The sequence below is a fragment of the Bombus huntii genome, chromosome 12 (assembly GCF_024542735.1).
Source record: "Bombus huntii isolate Logan2020A chromosome 12, iyBomHunt1.1, whole genome shotgun sequence".
Lineage (NCBI taxonomy): Eukaryota > Metazoa > Arthropoda > Insecta > Hymenoptera > Apidae > Bombus > Bombus huntii.
This window is the reverse complement of record NC_066249.1, coordinates 11346850-11364428: the sequence shown is the minus strand read 5'-3', so window position 1 is coordinate 11364428 and position 17579 is coordinate 11346850. Positions and strand designations below refer to the sequence as shown.

Below are 17579 nucleotides of genomic sequence, written 5' to 3'. Positions count from 1 at the left end.
AACTAGCAAAGATAACAAACATTAACCGTATAAACATGTTACGTAACGAACAAAAACAAAAGGTACAGAGTACCATCAACATTACAGGGTGTTACGATCATGATCAAAGGAAAAGGTTTACGAATGCTGCATGAGGTTTCCGTAATTCACCGGATAGATCGCATCTCCGATCGGCGATACCGCGCTTAAAACACTCTTCCTGGATGACACCAGTCTCGACACGACCCCAGTCGCGGTTTCAGTTCCGCGAACATCGAATAACACCGCTAAATCATAGGGGCTTCGACCGGTGCTAGCAGATAGCCCGAAGATAAGAGAGAAGATCGTCGAGCGCGGCTCGGCTCGTATGTATCAAAGGACTCCATCTGCCTCAAGCTACAAGCTTGCGTCAATGTCAACGGCCTAATCATGACTAATGGTTCTTTGGCCGGCCACTCTCTCCTTCTCCTTTTTCCTTCGGTCCGGGCTCTTTCTTCACGCTACCACCTCCTAGCAGCCACGGTCGGACCTCCAGACAGGGCATCTCGTCGGAGAGAAAAAGGGAGAAAGAACGAGTGGCGACTACGAGAGAGGCCGAAGCACGCATTCTGAGCAAGAAGTACGCACACCTAGTGGCGCGGCCCACACGTACTCGCGACGCACGTACGCGGGTAATGCGCCGGCATAATCGTGCGTGCGGAGAGAAAAAGCGGATGAGACGCGGCACAAGGGGGAAGGCAGGGCGCAACGTCGAGATAGGCACTTTGTAAAATCGTTACTCCTCGTTTCCCCGGTGGTTAGCCACGGCTTGTATACGCGTACCTTACCTACAGTGACGCTCACGAGGAGCGAAAGCCGATCCCTATCTCACCGTGTTCTCTCTACGACCGACGATTCGAGCGCGGATCGTTCAGCGGCAAACGAGAAAGTCCGCGCGCTCAAGTACCACCCGATTTTTCTCCAATTAGCATGCACCGCGTTGCGGAATCTCTGGTCCGATGTAATCTTGGCCCGCGAGCCAGTCCTACATCTCGCGATATTACGATTAATGCGATCTGACGTCGGTATTCCGGCCGATCCGAGAGCTTAGTCCATCCATCGCGAGATTCGATCGCGAACGTATCCGTCGCGATCGCTGGAGATCACCGAGAGGATGAACCGTGGCGCGGGATACCTCGTTCGCCAAGACCAAGACACGCGGAACCGATCATTACGCTTCGTTTAGAGAACGCAGGGAAATTATTCTCCGCGTTGTTGGAGAAGAAAAACGGCCGTCTGAGCCTGGTCGGCTGTAACCACTGGCTGGTAAACGATTACTTGTGCTGTGAGAAACGCAAACTAAGGTTCCTGGATGCTTTTGTGCAATTCTAACACCCTTTTACAAGCCCGTGTCTAAACTAACGTTACACGAAAACGCTTTCTATACTCGAACTAGACAAACGACCCTAACTGCTGCTATTCTCAACGAATATTAGTAGATGGTGGGTTTTTACGTACGACATTTGTGGGCGATAGGAAAGTCCAAAAATACTAGGTAAGTTTCATTATAGTTTTAAATAGGCAAGATAAATTGGTATTTAATTCCTATTTCTTATTGATATTTGTATTGGTATTCCTATATCTTTAGTTGCGTCATACAGTCGTCGGCCAGGCAATCTGTAAACGTTTAATGCGAGAAGATTAAGATGACGATGCGTGAACTTCCTCGTGACATAGAGATCTTTGCAGAAGAATAAAAAAAAAAGAAAAAAGGAAAGAGTAGGAAAGGACCGGTGATCGATATGTTCCAATTTCCATCGCGCGGGGATTTCCCAGGCGCCGATAAAAGAGGAGCAAGGCGCAGCCAGAATTGCGTAATTCCGGCGCATTAGCCGAGAGGAAATGTTTCTGGATTCCCAGCAGATCGAATGCCAGCGCTACCGGCAATTCGGATGAGCCAGGACGAAGGGCGGGATTGCTTATATAGAGATGGCCGTCGGTGATATAAGATCCACCGGATCCCGTAGGAAATCCCGGGAACGGATCTATCTTACCCCGAGGGATAGCGGCGTCGCGGCGGGAAGGGAAAGGAATTCACCTGTCAACCTGAATTAAAGGATGGTCGGGTGGGACGCGTGTGAGAGAACCCGTCTGTGCTATACTCGCCTATGCTGGATTCTAGCAATTGAAGTGTCTTTCGGATCAGGTTAACTCCCATTTCGAGGAACCATAGAGAGGATACCGGTGTTTTGACGTCCACGTTCGGCCACTCTCGAGGCTTGTTTCGCCAGCGAATTCGAGCGGATCTTAGTTGGGTTACGGTGTAATACATTAATGGAACCAGGGATTCGTGTGAAATTCGGCGACAATGAGAGAATTTACTTTTCTCTCTTTCGGAGTAGATTTTTTTTATGTTGCTAATAACTGTTGATGGTACTTTCAATGTTTGAACAGATCAACAAAATTATGGAAGTTCATGTATTTTAAATTGTTCATCTTTTATGTTGCTACTAACTCGTTGATATCCTTTCGCGAACACTCCTATTTATTTATCATTACGGGATCCGGCTGCGTTCTCGCTGTCAACCGTACCTTTCTATCTTTAAGAAGTTCCTCAAATTTGAGAAAAATATAGAAAAATCATCGTTAATACGCAAAGTTTTTCATCCCAATTTTTCATTTGTTGAGACGATAGCAATACGAAAACTAAGAAATTACAAGTTAGACACGCATCGTTTTAATCTTCATACCAGACTATGTATATTCCAAACTTTGCCATATTTACGTAGCGTAAATTCGCAACAATGAAATGTCTTCTAATCAACGAACCTCATCAACGAGTTACCGCTACCAGTTAGAATATCCCGCAGCTTAACGCAAAAACCTAGCGGCTTCTCTCTCGTTCTTACCTCTTCTTCTTCAATCATTTCCAGCCGCTACAAACATATCCGAACGTACGCGTAAAATATGCTGGCGGAAGGATCGAGCGGAGCGCGGAACAGCTCAGGCTCTGAGAAGTCGCCGCGTAAGAACGGCGAAAGAAATGAGAGAAGAAGAAAAAGGAAGAGGCGACGAACGATACCGCCTGAAGACCGTGAAATCCGGATCCACTGTAAGCCCCGTTCAGCCGGTAAAGCAACTCTCTTTCCTCTAACGTAGACTCTTCTCTCTCTCTCTCTCTCTCACACTAACCCTCTTCTGGATGCCCAATCCAATAAAAGGAGGATACTCGCGCGAGAAACGCGAGGAGAAACGCGAGGAGAAACGCGAGGAGAACCGCGTGGAGAATCGCCACGGCGATTCGTTCGCTTCGCTGGTTCGTTAACCGTCCAATCGCGATGACGGCGTACCGGCTGCAAAAGGTGCCGCAAAAATCGCGAGGTTGGCTTTGTTCGAGAGTCACCTCGTTCGGTTGGCACGCGTGGACGTGGCCAGAGAAAGAAACCTCTACCTGAGAGACCGCGAGAAACCAGGAACGCCTCGCTCTTTGCGAAGCCGTATCATCGAGTCGTATTTTTCGAACAGCGGGAATGGCGCGCCTCGTGTCAGCCATTGGAACGAGCACAGGTCAACGGACGTAGCAATTATTAATTAACATTTCGTTAATTGCGCGCGATAGAAATTCACGAGCCGAGCGCGCGTTTGTTCGCTCTTCCGGCATAATACGCTGGCCGGCTCGTCGCTATTCGCCCGTAAATAATTTATACCGGAGTTCCGGTGTTTTGTGTTACGCCTTTATTATCGATTGAAAACAACTCGATGATATTTTGTTAACGGCCCGGTAATTAATGTTCCGCACATAAACGTTGCGCCATTGTGTCAGAATGCCGGGAGCTACGGGCGAAAAGACTTGGTTAACTCGAGATGAAGGAGAAAAGAAAGGCAGAGAACCGAAAAAGGATTGAAACTGTTGATCGACTGTTCGCTGCAAATCATTCGTTGATGGAAAGAAGGAGATGCGCGAAAGAATGCGACTCTAGCGTCGCTCTCAAAGCGTCCAACGTGTTGTGAATAATATAATCCACGAGACAGCCCTGCGCTTCGACTAGTAGCTGTACAATCTAAACTGCTAGTCCTGATCGTGGATGAGAGAGAGCGGGCAAATGAACAAAAACCAAGAATAAGATAGATAGATCGGGAAGGTCGTAGACATAAATGCCTCTTGGTCGATCGACACGCACAGGTGCGCGTATCGATATTTGATCAATACGAAAACATTCACACACACATGCGCGTGCACGCACGTACCCGTTCGACGTCACACGAACAGGGGAGCGTCTAATGCTAGTTAAGTACACAGGCTGCTTGGATGTCCGGCACTCTCCTTAATGGGTGCCGCCTGATATCCTGATCCGTGAAACGTTCTCTGGCACAAACACACCTAGACACGATGAATTTTAGAACAAGGCATGGATGAACTAGAATCGAGTTCATAGACTAACAGAAGTACTTCTCGCGGTCTGTTCCGGATCTTCGTCGTGCAGGGCGAGCTGAACGGTTAGAAGAAATTTAAAGGTCCAGGGGGAATCGCGGATAAGACGCCTCTAATGGGATTGGTGTTCGCAGAAGGATCATTAAAGACGACCGGCGGGAGAGAGAAAATTCGAAAGAGGCGTTCGAAAGAGGAGCCACGTTTTATCCGTGGAGCTCGGCTCAACCTAGTTCACGGACAGCGTGGCTCTGGCTCATAAATCCGCCGGAGGCACCCATGGGACCAGCCGTGACTACACTCTTTCGGAGTCGCGATAAGTGCGGTACGTTAAGCGGTTATTAAGCGAGTACTCTTAACAGTAATCGAGCTTCGGCTGGATGCTGATGAAACAGAGTACGCGTACACGTCCGGTTACTCCTCACGCGTACACGCGAGTTCTATTTTAAAGATAAAAGCGATCAGGGGCAAAAGACATTTTTCAGGATAAAACCGCGATGTTTTACATTTGACGTCGAAGTAATTGCTTTGATACGAGATTGAATCGAATGTAACGAGGGACGATGGACGACAAATCAGCGTGCAAGGTGTTCAGCGGAGGAGAGTCGCCACGTAAATTCCGCCGTCCCGGATCCTTTCGAAATCACCGTGACTAATCCTTGCCGCTGCGAGGACGTTTTGCATATGGATGACGGCGCGGACCTTACGTCCATTATTCGGCTTAAACCTTTAAAGTCCAAACCAGAGGAGAACGGCCGTGAAAGAAAGAGAGGGAGAGAGAGAGAGGGAGAGAGTGAGAGAAAGCGGCGAGACGGACAGAGTAGTCGGTTCTTCGGTTTGCTCGGCATGCATAATTGGATTAATTTAAACTGTAACGAAAGCACCGTCCTTGACGGATCCCGAACACGATTCTCACCTGGAAGTCTATCCATCGTTGTACCCTCTCGGTATCGAGCGAAAAATCAGCGTTACCGAATCGTGTTACGTACACAATCGGACACGCGAGAAAATAATCGCAAAGAGGACGGACGCTCGAATCTTCTTGGTTGCACGGCTCGACCAACAGAGTATAATAACTCATTTCGTCTGTCGTCGTTGTACTTTACCGTGGTATCTGATAACGGAGCTAGGAATCCCGTGTGTGTGGCGAAAAGTGCACAGAAGAGGAAGCGGCTCTCGAGCCTAGGCCTAACGAGCGTCACGAGCTGCAGATCTCGACGGCGAAGGTGATAGCCCCGGAAGTAGCGACGTGGAGCAGCGTCAAAGTTAAGCCTGGCCGGCCGGTCGGGACGGACGTGAGATTACGTCAAGCGACAAGTAGGACCAGAAAGGCTAATGAGTGGCCGAGCTAATACCCGGGCTCTACTCGCCGCTTAGCGAGCGTAAGGATGAGAGACGCATACAATCACACCTACATACGTATACACACATAGATTCGATACGAACACGCGTCCACGTTTGCGCTTACGACTTTCTCTTCTCCCCTTTGCCCGCACGCCGGCGATGGGATATACGCGAGCCAGCCCCGCAGGTTTAAACCTATGAATGCATATTCAAGATACGAATGTTTTAAATCCCGGCCGGATTACCCGTCGACGAGTAGTCCAGCGCGCAGCTGAAAGAGGCCAGGCGCCGCGTCGGCGGGGCAAAGGGCGCGCCTGCGACTATAAAGACGCGGCATTTTATTATTTTTCATATCGACAAGGGGGGCGGGAGGGATCAGCAGCACCGGTGGCAGCACCAGGAGGAGGAGGAGGAGGAGTAGCGCAAGAGGACAAGAGACGAGGAGACGAACGGGCGAAGGTAGAAAGAGAATGGCAAAACCGGAGAGGACAACGAGAACAACGGGCACGATGGAGAGAACGCCGAGGGTGAGGAGGGTGAGGGATTAACGGCGATAAATTTCGCAAAAATAGGGGCTTACCCTGTCGTGGGGCGACAGTCTAATCCTGGGTCCGCGCGCGCCACCCCTTCACCTAGACGGGGGATGGTGGCTCTCGACACTGAACCCGTTGCACGCTCCCGGTGCACCGTTCCTGCACGCTAACTTCCAATACCGTCACAACGACGCTAACCGCGTACAGTTTTTGCAATTATCCAACCGGCTCTTAAGAATTCTCTTCCTTTTTTTAATCATCCACGTGGCCCGCTCCCATCCTTCCACCACGGAGAGTTAATCTCCGGGAAACTGAGCTCCGCCAATTAATTTCGCACGGGGATCAGTAGTTTTCCTTTGAAATTGCACGATCGATTGTTACCAATCCTCTTTTCCTTTTTCTCCTTTTATGTTTTTTTTTTCCTGCGAATATAAATACCAGAAACGTAGAATAGAGATAGAGCATGTTACTAGTAACAGACCAGAACTTTCTCGTTTTGCTCGTTGTCTGGTTTCGGTAAAACGCATCAAGCATACGAGAATAATCGTCTCGGTATCTCTCGCCATAGCGGCGGCGTGGGCGAGAGTGGAGGCCTTTCCAAAGAGGGAAAGAAGGAGATTCGGCATTCAACCGGGCGTCCAGGATGGACGCAACAATGGCTGCGCATCAACATAATTACAGTTCGCTTCGGTTGCCGGGACGGTCGCTCGACGAGGGCCAAGTATTATATTCAAATGCGAGCCAAGGCGGCGCCAGTGAGCACGAACCAAAAGCCAGAAGGGTTTGCCGTACCCCGGGGCCAACCAGCGGAGGTTGAAGGTTGTAGGTTGACCGTAGAGACACAGCGTGGATGGGGTATACCTTTCGCCAGACTAGGACAACCGAGAGGACACGGAAACGTCCCTTCGTGCGGACTACCCCACGGACAGAGGAAATTACATCGTCTTGCTTGAACCCTCTAACTCGCCCAAACGATATATTTTCACACTTTGAGAAAGAGAATCTAGGGACATAAACGCACAGTGCGAAAGAGTTTATGATTTATTAGATTTTCTTGAAGTGATTCATTGTGTTTGTAAAAATGGTCTGTAACAATTATGCGTATTTTTTAAACAGAACAAAGTTTGACGAATCCATTGACGTGTCCTAACTAACATACAGTGGTCACAAAAAGAATTTGAACATACTTGAATTTTCATTGAAGTTTTTTCTCGAATTCTACGCTTTATTTTCATAGTATTAAATTGTAGTTAAGTGAAGTTATTGCTAAATGGCATGAAATATAATATACTTGCTCCTGGTGTGCAAATACTTCTTTATACACATCAATGAAACAATTAAAAATCTCGATACAATAAAATTAAATCAATCTGAGAACGTGATTCGGCCATATAGATCTCAACATAAATAAAAGAAACGATTAAAGATACAATTAACTGCGAACTCCATTTAACATGATCCATGACATACAGCATCCGAATCGTGTATCGCTTTCCCTGAGAAAATCCCTAACGTAGGCAGATCGTAAAACGGAGAAACACGTTGGAATAAAGAAAGCCCGCTCAGAGGGGTAAACGAGCGTCGGTATCGGCGCAGGAAGAGGAGAAAGCGAGAAGAAGCATCGACATCCCAGCCAGGGAAAAGAAGGCGAAACGAGTCGCGAGGATTTGTTCGAGCGGAAAACTGCCACCCGATGTATGCAAACGTCTCCTCCACGTTCTTTCGAGCCGATAGGGTGACAACGGGTGCGTCGAAGAAGCTTGTAACTTCGCAGCGGAACAATTGTCCAACCACCAAAGGAAACGATGCAAGGATCACAGCTAACGAACTCATCAAACATAATCGTCAGACGCCATTGGAGAGAGAAGATGAGGCGGGCTCGTAGACCTTGACCCAGCAATTGGCAAGGACGAGTAACCCGGTAGCAGAAGGGAGTCGGTTAAACGGCTGGTCCAGGGGTGGCAAGGGGACAATAGATATCAGCCGGTGTACGCGGACACCACGCCGGGACCGAGATAGTAGATCTAAGTGGGCCATGGTGTGCTACGGTTATGGCGGCATAAAACGCTCGGGTAGTAGTAGTTGCGGCGACGAAGAGGGCGGCACGCGGGCAGAAGCCAACCAGTCAGCCAGCTGGCGGATCGTGGCAGTCGACTCGAGTGTCGTCGAGAGCCCCTTTATAGCCGAAAAAACGGCCGCTATGATTGTCTATGCAAATTGTTTAAAATATCCGAACTAAGACCGTTCCACCGTCTTTTGGGAGGGCGTCGTTCCGTGAAATCCGCTGCGCGAGACTCGTCGACAACTGCCGACGGGGGTTTGTCTCGACAAACAGTAAGAGAAATCCTGCGAACGACCATCGTAGGATATTTTAGTCAATCTGAGTAAATTGCCTTGTAATTCGTCATGCTCGGTTACGAACGATTTTTAGGTAATTTGAAAATAGACCAATTCGACCTATTATTTGTGGCATGATGAACAGTGAAATAGTATATCGTGTATTTACATTGACAGCTCGACAGCCACTGTTTTCTACTTATAGCGGGAATGAAATTAAGCTCATCAAACGGAAAGTTTCTTCAATTAACGTCAATATTCTCGGTTGTAATTATCATTAATCAATAGCGTGTATTACTTTATTTTTACGTATCTATAATCCTATAATAGAGTACTCATTTTTTATATTGTTCCTTACTGCATCTAAACGATATTTTTTCATTCTCTTGTTATTGTATTGTAGCGACACACGAGTCAACGAAAGATTCAAATCCGTGTGACTCATATTGTTGTACCTTTTAATGTCAACATTGTTTTGATTTGCTAGGTTCAAAAGTAAACCAACTCCGCGCAAAACATAATCGCCGTTATTTGTAATCGTCAACCGGAGCTACATTTAAACTTTTTGGAAGCCCACCGATCGATATAGATAAACATACGTGCTCTCTAGGAATCAGAAAAGCGAATCTTACAGTATTGCGAGTCCTACAGTAGCATTGAGCAAGCGACGATTACGACCGACTATCTCTGCACTTATATTTAAAGTGATTGTTCGGAATTTCAGTTGACCGTCCGTTTATGGCACGGTCAGGCTCATTTCTCTCATTAGGAAATTCTGAATTACCGATCCTCCCAGGGCTGTAATTCGGAATTTGAGTGGCCGTCCGTTTATGACACGGACAGGCCCATTCCTCTCGTTAGGAAATTCCGAATTACATGTCCTTCCAGGGCGGTAAACGTAATGACTCGAGGCCAGGAAAAACCCCCAGGAAAGGACCAGCCGGAAGGGCACGGTGGAGAGAAGAAATCCAACGGCGGGAGGAGAGAATCAGGAACGGGGGAGTTGAGTTCATCTCCAACCATCGGACAGTACAGACTCAGGACGACAGTAGTCCTCACTTAGTTCGGTTAAGTGCTACAACTAGTACAAATAAAGTGCCGTCTAAATCTAACACTCGAGTTATTTCATCTCCTCCATCTTGAACGTTATGGTAAGTCATTCGAGGTACGCGATATCTACCGATCGGTTTGACCTGACCGGTTTCTCTTTAGTCGATAATACGCAACAGTGATTTTAATATACACTGACTATTACAATTTTATCACTCGTCTCTTAATAAACCACCTTAATATCAGATAATAGCGAAAACTCATAACGTACAACAAATTTCATAATTCCGTGCAAAGTTCAAGACTGAATTTTACGATGTTAAGCTTAAATAATTCGGATAACTCTATCTTACTGTATTCTCTCGATTTCGGCGAACGATCTCAAGAGAAGATTTCACTCTCCTGGAAGGTGGCTCTCGTGAAATGATGACGTACAACAGTTAGTAGATTTAGAAAGAGACGATTAAAAGGCTTGACCGTAGTCGTGACGGGGAAACATGATCTCGGTCGGAAATAACGGATTAGCAATTCTATTGGTCAGAGAAAAAGGACCGGATTATGGCGTTTTACACGGAGAGAGTAACGTCGAACGTGGAAGAATGCCGCCACGCGTCAGATCGATCTGCCCGTTTTTGTTCGCAGCTTCACGCTGAGTCCCGATCCGATCGGCGCGCGCGATACGGATGAATTAAAGATCGCGGCAAGATATATTGGTATGGCGGCGCGCAATACGCTAAATGAAACGCGGTTCATTATCGATCTTGATGAAACTGCGCTTGCATCTCTCAACCTGCGGTCGCTGGTGTGCACGCGTGCGTGTGCGCCTGTACGTATGCATGTGCATGTGCAGATAATGGCATTGCCGGTTTGTGGTTTGTACCATAGCAGCATTACCTGCCTTAGATGGCTTATTGATTGCCGCGACTATGCTCCGTTCTCGCGTTACAACACGAAACACAGAATAAGAATAGTCGTACGCTTCTCGGTTACTCTATCTCTTTACGCCTTAAACGTTCTTTCGGTAGAGTTCATCTTTCCCTTAATTTCGACGAGACGAAAGACGAGTAGAATTATATCGATTAATGACCGGAGACTAAACGAAGATCTTTGCTGCAGGTCGGAGTTAAACATTCATAGATCTCGCCGAGGAAGAATCTGATACGAAACTAGCTTGCTCGCCGTGAAATTTATTTGACCGAAGGTAAAAGAGATTCCTGGGAGCCACTCGATACGTGAAACGGCGCAACGCGCGGAACTGGCAAATGTAATTTCGCGAAATGTTTCCATTGATATAAGAAGACTCCGGTACGATGTCTAGGGATAAGGACGACGCCGAAGCAGGAAGAAAGATCGAGGAACAGGCGGGCAAAAGGCGGAGATAGAAAATGGAAGAACGAGAGGAGTCAGGGGTTGGAAACGGAAGGCGCGGCGCGGTGAAGTCGCAGGAAACTGCAAGCTAGACGGGATATATCTTCCGAGTAAATTAAAATGGATTATATATGTCGACTCCATCTTCAATCTTTCTTCTTTTCCTGCCCCGCGTACTTCCGCATTATCGCTCGAGCGCCACGCGCAATTGTTACTGGCTCGAGCGAAACTTTCCTAATGAATTTCTATTCTTTCGTTGAAACCTTCCTTCGTTGTCTTAGATTTTCTGGTAAATTCAGATACTATATATCAACTGCAGTTCGATATCAGTCGGCGAATCGCGGATTATATCGCCAGTTTCGTCGGGAAGAATAATTTCCTACATAGAACAGATTGCTACATACATGTACGACAACACAGAATCCTAAAAGGAGGACAATCCTAGAGAAGATTCTCTCGTAGTTCCAAACATCGTTGCCGAAGCAACGTGTGCGAAGGAAGGAACGAACAGAGAGAAGTGGTAGTAGGTCGGTGGCCACAATTCTGGAAAGCCCAAGTTGGCTGGCATGGAAGGTCGGGACACAGAGTCGACCATGATGTATGCTCCTCTTCCGTCTAATTAAACTTGGGGAGGGTCGCAGAGTTGGTTGGTTGGTCGGTTGGTTGGTACGCTGGCTGGTCGGACAGACGTACGGACGGCCGGTGAGGGGCGGCCGTCGGGATGGCTTTCAAAATGACAGCCAAGGAGCAAGAGAGAAGGAGCGAAAGCGGCTGAAACCCGGTGAGAACTGGCGAACAAGAGACCCGCCGGAGAAAGACGTCGCTTCTCCCAACCTCTCGTCGGTACAACCGGAACGATTTCGTACACTGACGGCGTTACGACGTTCTCGCTGTTTGAACATCCTTGTATCGAATTAACGTCGACCCTTTCTATTCGCGAGCACGTCTAAATTATTCATGTTCTAAGCGGCTTCCAGACGACAAATAAATCACCGATCTGGCGTCGTGTCCCGAACGCTATTTACAAGTTCCTGGGTTAAACGGCTCTTTCCCGGCACGACTTTCACCCCGTTGACCGTGACTTTCCCGTTCAGTTTTCGCGTTTTACACGACGCACGTCGCGAAACTTCTCGACCAGAGTCAACATCCCCACTTGCTGTGTTACGATATTTAGTGACACAAAGAAGAAGAAGCTAGACCGTAGAACATCAGACTGCGTCTAACGCAAGCCAACTAAGCGTAGCCACTCCGCCTCCATCAAATTAATTTAATGTATACTCGGTCGTACAAGACTCGGCTGACAACTCTTCGCGTCTACCAATCGTGCAGCTTTCCATGCAACATATTCGTCTTCTTTGATCTAACATCGGCCAAAACACATTAGTTTTTCCCTTTTCATCGTCTACGACCGCGACAAGCGCTTTTATCCGAACTGACCGCCACGTTCCTTATTCAATCGTAGTCATCTATATATGGCTGTATATAAACTATGTCTATGTACTATCTGATGCCGCTTTCCCGCTCCTGTAGCTCTCTCTCTCTCTCTCTCTCTCTCTCTCTTTCTCTTTCTCTTTTTTTCTTTCTTTCGCTCTGCGTCAATGCGGAACGCGAGATTGGCGTTGGCTTTCTCGAACGGGAACAGGTTATTGGCGAGCTCCGACGAATTCCTTGGCGCGGGTCCCCGTGATTCCGAAATGTTTCGCCGACGGGGTGAAACGACGTGGCCGGTGGCCTGCTACGATCTGGAATTCTCGATGAAAACGACGCGACGCCCGACCACGACCACGACAAGACACGATGGAACGAACGACAACGTCGCGTTCGCTTTCACGGTGATAAATTTACCGAAGCGAACAGCTTGGTATTCAAGTTCGACCGTTACTCGATTTATTTGCGCTTTAACGTGACACAATAAGCAACCAGAGAGACACTGCCTGCCGATGAAAGTAGATATCGAATATGTAGAATATATAGATATAATAACATTAAGGTACATCGAAAGAAAAGTAGAGAAGCAGAATGGTGAAAATTCGTGCGAAAGCAGCTTGTACCGTGATTGAGCCACACTCGTTTCAGACATCTGTTCCGCAATAATTACCGACGAAACGGTCCCGCGGGGTGAACAAGGAGAATGTTAGCCCTTGTTGCGGTCGTAAGTCATCGCGAGAGAAAGATTAGGACGCTAAATCAAGGCTGTTGAGGCCGTAATTCGTTTGCTGGAAAAAGGGAACGTCGGAAGGAGCTCTTTAAGAGACTGCCACTCGAGTGAATACACACTTGGCTCGAGTCAGTTACTCTTTTAAGCCGTAATATGTATCCAGTGCGCCGAATGAATTCTGGTTCATGATATAGTTGCTTAATCGCTCGTAATAGAGCCGAGACGAATGTCTGACCAAGACGACCGTCACGAAAAACCGCTGTAATTTCTGGCAGTGAATATCGCGTAATAGTACAGCCATGGAGTATCAGACTTGCAACGAATTCTGCGAGTATATCCCTCATGAAAATTATTTTTATCTTCTAAACGTACTTATCGATACTTTGGTCACGCGGTTAGATTGCTGAAGAAACAGGATCCTTCTAATCAATTAAATTCCGCTTCTATCGTCGAAAATCGTTTGTGAATAGTTTTCTTTCATATCGTTTGTGTGAACAAAATGTACATGGTGCTCTTCTCGACAAATCAGTGTCATAAACTACACAGCAGATCACACACTTTCGTTTTTATTTTACGTACGATTGGTAGTTTCTGATCTAACATAGGAATGATATCGGCGTCTTTATATAAACCATAGATTGTATATACCATACTAAGAAGGCATTATCACCTTGCTTCTAAATTATGTAGCGAAAGTGTTATCTTGTAACATTCTGTTCACATTACCTCGATATACCGCGAATCTAATCTCCCGAGTGAATAATAATTTCCAACAAGTTCGTTGGTTGCTACTCGTGATAGTACGTATTACCACTGAATACTATTCATGATCCACAATATTTGCGAACTATTCGCCAACTCTAGCGCGAAAGCAGCTAAATAACATTTCGCAAAATCGCCAGCTAAAGGAACCTAAAACGACCGAGTATTTGAAGAGCATCAACACAGAGACACATTCTAGAGTAACATTAAAATCCTTTCAAGCACCGCCGCGTTAACCTGCTGCAAGCTCTGGAGAACGCGATTAACCGAATAAGAGGAAGGCCGCGGTCGCGGTATCAGGGGGCGAAGCTCGTCTTTCCACGACGCGCGATATCGTCATCGCGCAAACAGCGTATATGCATTAAACCATGAACCTACTATCCCCGACGTCATATCCAATACACGTTGTTAGGGGGTTGGTGAAGCCGGCGCTAGAGAAGCGTAGAGAAAGCGGGGTATCGGGGGACGCGGACGGTGTGCTGGTTGCGGGGTGGTTTCGAGGGTAGCTGCCAACCCTCCCCCCCGGTGCGGTAATGGCATTAACCGAGCTGCAATATGATTACCGCTCTCGCAAGGTAACCTGATCACACCCGAAATCTATGGGGTGTCCGTAGTATGAGGGACAATGTACCGTGCTCCGAATTGCCGCGCGCAACGTTACGCAACCGCGGCCACCGGCAACCAGCGCGCAACATTCTCTCTCTCTCTCTCTCTCTCTCTTTTCTCCCTTCCCGGTCCCTTTAATCGCGTTGCGCTTTTTGCGGCTCAGATTACCCGTGAATCATTAGATGGCCGAGGACCCGGTGGGTTACGAGCAGAGGAGGCACCGCGGCCACCGCTCCTTATCTTGGCATTAGGAGATTAGTACGTCCCTCTGCTCTCGAACGCGTTTTTCCGTCTTCGCCTTTGCTTTTTCTTTTTCTCATCGTTCCCCGAGCTTAACTTCAGCGCCGGGTAAAAGCAATTTAGGAAATGTTTCTTTTTGCCGCGACGTTTCGTTGCGTCGTTTATCTTCGCTTCTCGGTTTTAAGCGCCGCTTGATAAGTGAATAATCGTTTGGAAACGATATTTAAACGGATAGGTTTTCACTTGCTTTACTACCGTTATTGCAAGGGAGAAACTTAGGTAGGTTTCTTCCATGTAGATCACGTTTGTGTACGGTTTGCAATAAGAAGATATACGAGTGAGAGTCAGAGCGATCGTTGACGAAGACGACGAACGACGTCGTTTGTCGTTGCCTGGCGACGCGTGTGAAAGACTCACGGACAGAGAAACGTCATGGAGACGTGCGATGCACGATGAAAGATATATGCAAAAGACTTACCGTGAGGTGTTGAAATAGCCACGCCCTGAGGATATTGGTCGCGACTTTGGGGAAGATGCCCCTCTTCTTCTGGTTCTTCTTACCCGATGAATCGTCGTCTTCCTCACCGGTGCCCTCGCCGCTGCCGATACTCGCGTTACTCGCGTCACCTGTAACCAAACGAAATTCGATCACATTAATCTTCTATTAAAAATCACCGAAAAAACTACATTTGAAACGATTAAAAATAACAATTGATTAACGTACGATAACGTGCCATTTAAATATTGGTAGATAGCATAAAGAATCAAATCTGTTCCTAGAAATAGAAGAGCTTTCGATCGTATCATGAACTTGGTCTAAGAACAAGCTCTAACAACAATAAAACTTAACATAGATATAAAAAATTACAACGATCACTTCGTACGTCACCCTTTTTAGAACCGAAATATATTTCGAATGTATTATTAAGGGTGAGATTTTAAAGTACTTTAAACCACGTCCCGATTTTCGGCGCAAAGTAGACTGAGCGCGATAACTGTCTCACCCCTATGACCGGTTCCCATGCATACAAACACCATTAAGCCACCCGCAATCACCCTGTCCCTCTTTCTCCGGCTGGCCCCCCTAAACGTTCTAGCCCCGATTCTGATGCCGTGCCTCTGCCCCCCATCCCTCGTTTTCATCCCCTGGGCGCATTAATTCCCCGTCATTTATCAATCTTAGCTTTTTAATTGCACGGTCACCGGGGACTCGAGCAGCGAGACGGTAATGAGAGATATTAAGACGGCTTACGGTCACGCTTTGCCGAAGCAAATATCATTTTTATAAATTATCAGGCCGGAGCCATTTCCAGGTATCCTCCCCGTTCATTTCTATCCCCTTTTTCCGTCAGATCCATTCCTCGCATTAATTAAGAGCCGAGCTGATGAACTCGTCCGGCGCTGCCGGCTGGGTGAAAATTGATGCTTTCGAGAAAGCCACTCGATGCTATTTTTTGCGAAGTCAGCATATTATACAATCAGAACTTGCCTAAGTATCACAAAACAACTCGGATCGTTTTTGTTCAGTTACACATAACGCCAAGGCTGTAGCGACGAATCAAACATTCGAACATTACAATGTATATGCTCAAAAAAATCTGTATATCGGCACGTTCGGTTACATTGACGCCATTGAGTTCGTCAGAATGTCGGTATCGTCCACCGTATACGCATCCACCGTAACCATAGCCTTAAACGTTTACTTTTGGAACTAGTAAGTAGAATAGAAACATCCTGGTCAGATACTTGGTCCCATATTCGAAACCAAATCACTCGCTTTCTAAACGAATTCTTCGTTAGAAATTGCACTAAATTCAAGTCGATTATGTACTGGGCTATCGCTCGCTAGGTGGTACATAAAAATAGTAACGAACGATTGAATCGGAGCAGCAGTAAACGCGATCATCAAAATTCAGCTGGCGTACCGATCGATCTCGTTTGAAACGGCCGGAAGTTCGAGGTTTCCTTTATTCTTATTCCTTTCTCTCTCTCTCTCTCTCTCTTTCCCTGTGGATTGGCGCGGAAGGAGAACGGCAGGCTACTTACGCCGACGGATTATAAATGACCGAGCCTTATCGTGCCGCCCAAGGCTCCGGTTCCCAAGGTTCTATCGTAACAGAGAGATCAGGGTGAGCCTCGGTGCTCCCGGGGGTTTCACGATGACAGGTCGCCCGGGGCGCCAACCCAATATCGCCACCAACGCCACCACCCCTCGAGAGCCGAGGAACGGTCTCGTGACCGAGATTAACTTTGAATTCGTCCGGCGAAAAGGGTGGCCAGCAGCAGGACGAAAAATTTGTCCGTCGTAGGAGCGGACGGAGCGAAACGGCGGGAGATCGATGGAAATTGGAGCCGTGCACGACGTATCTTCGCGTTCGCCATTCTCTCCGGCAACGATCAAGGACTGGAGAAAACCAAAGGGAAAAGCGATCGACTTCGATCAGCCTCCGTGGACCACCTGCCATTCGATTTCACCGACGGGATTTCGGATCTGACGGCGTATTTCAGCGTACGAAATAATCGACAAGCGGAACGCACGAATGTTTAATTAAGAATGGCGAATTCTTATGAACGTGTGGCTTTCGAACTACAATCGCCATGGCTAGATCGATAGTAGTAACAGTAATTCGACAGTAATTCGATACATTCCCTGAGAAGACAATTTATATTATATCCTTCGAGATCGGATAATTGTTTGTCAGGATACGATTTCTATAATCGTTTCTACGGACTACTCAGAAATTAATGTTCGTGTGATTTCCCCATTAATAAAGTGACAAATTTTAGGCTGTAA

General features: G+C 47.2%; 1 protein-coding gene across 5 annotated transcripts in view; it reads right to left on the bottom strand.

Moving 5' to 3' along the window:
- The window catches only part of LOC126871971 (homeobox protein homothorax), a 503672-nt gene that overhangs the window by 184828 nt on the left and 301265 nt on the right, over positions 1 to 17579 (bottom strand). For all 5 annotated transcript variants that reach the window (XM_050631394.1, XM_050631392.1, XM_050631391.1 and 2 more), the window contains one exon: positions 15264 to 15412. In XM_050631394.1, coding sequence (XP_050487351.1) covers positions 15264 to 15412 — 149 coding nt within the window. The remainder of the gene's footprint in view (positions 1 to 15263; positions 15413 to 17579) is intronic.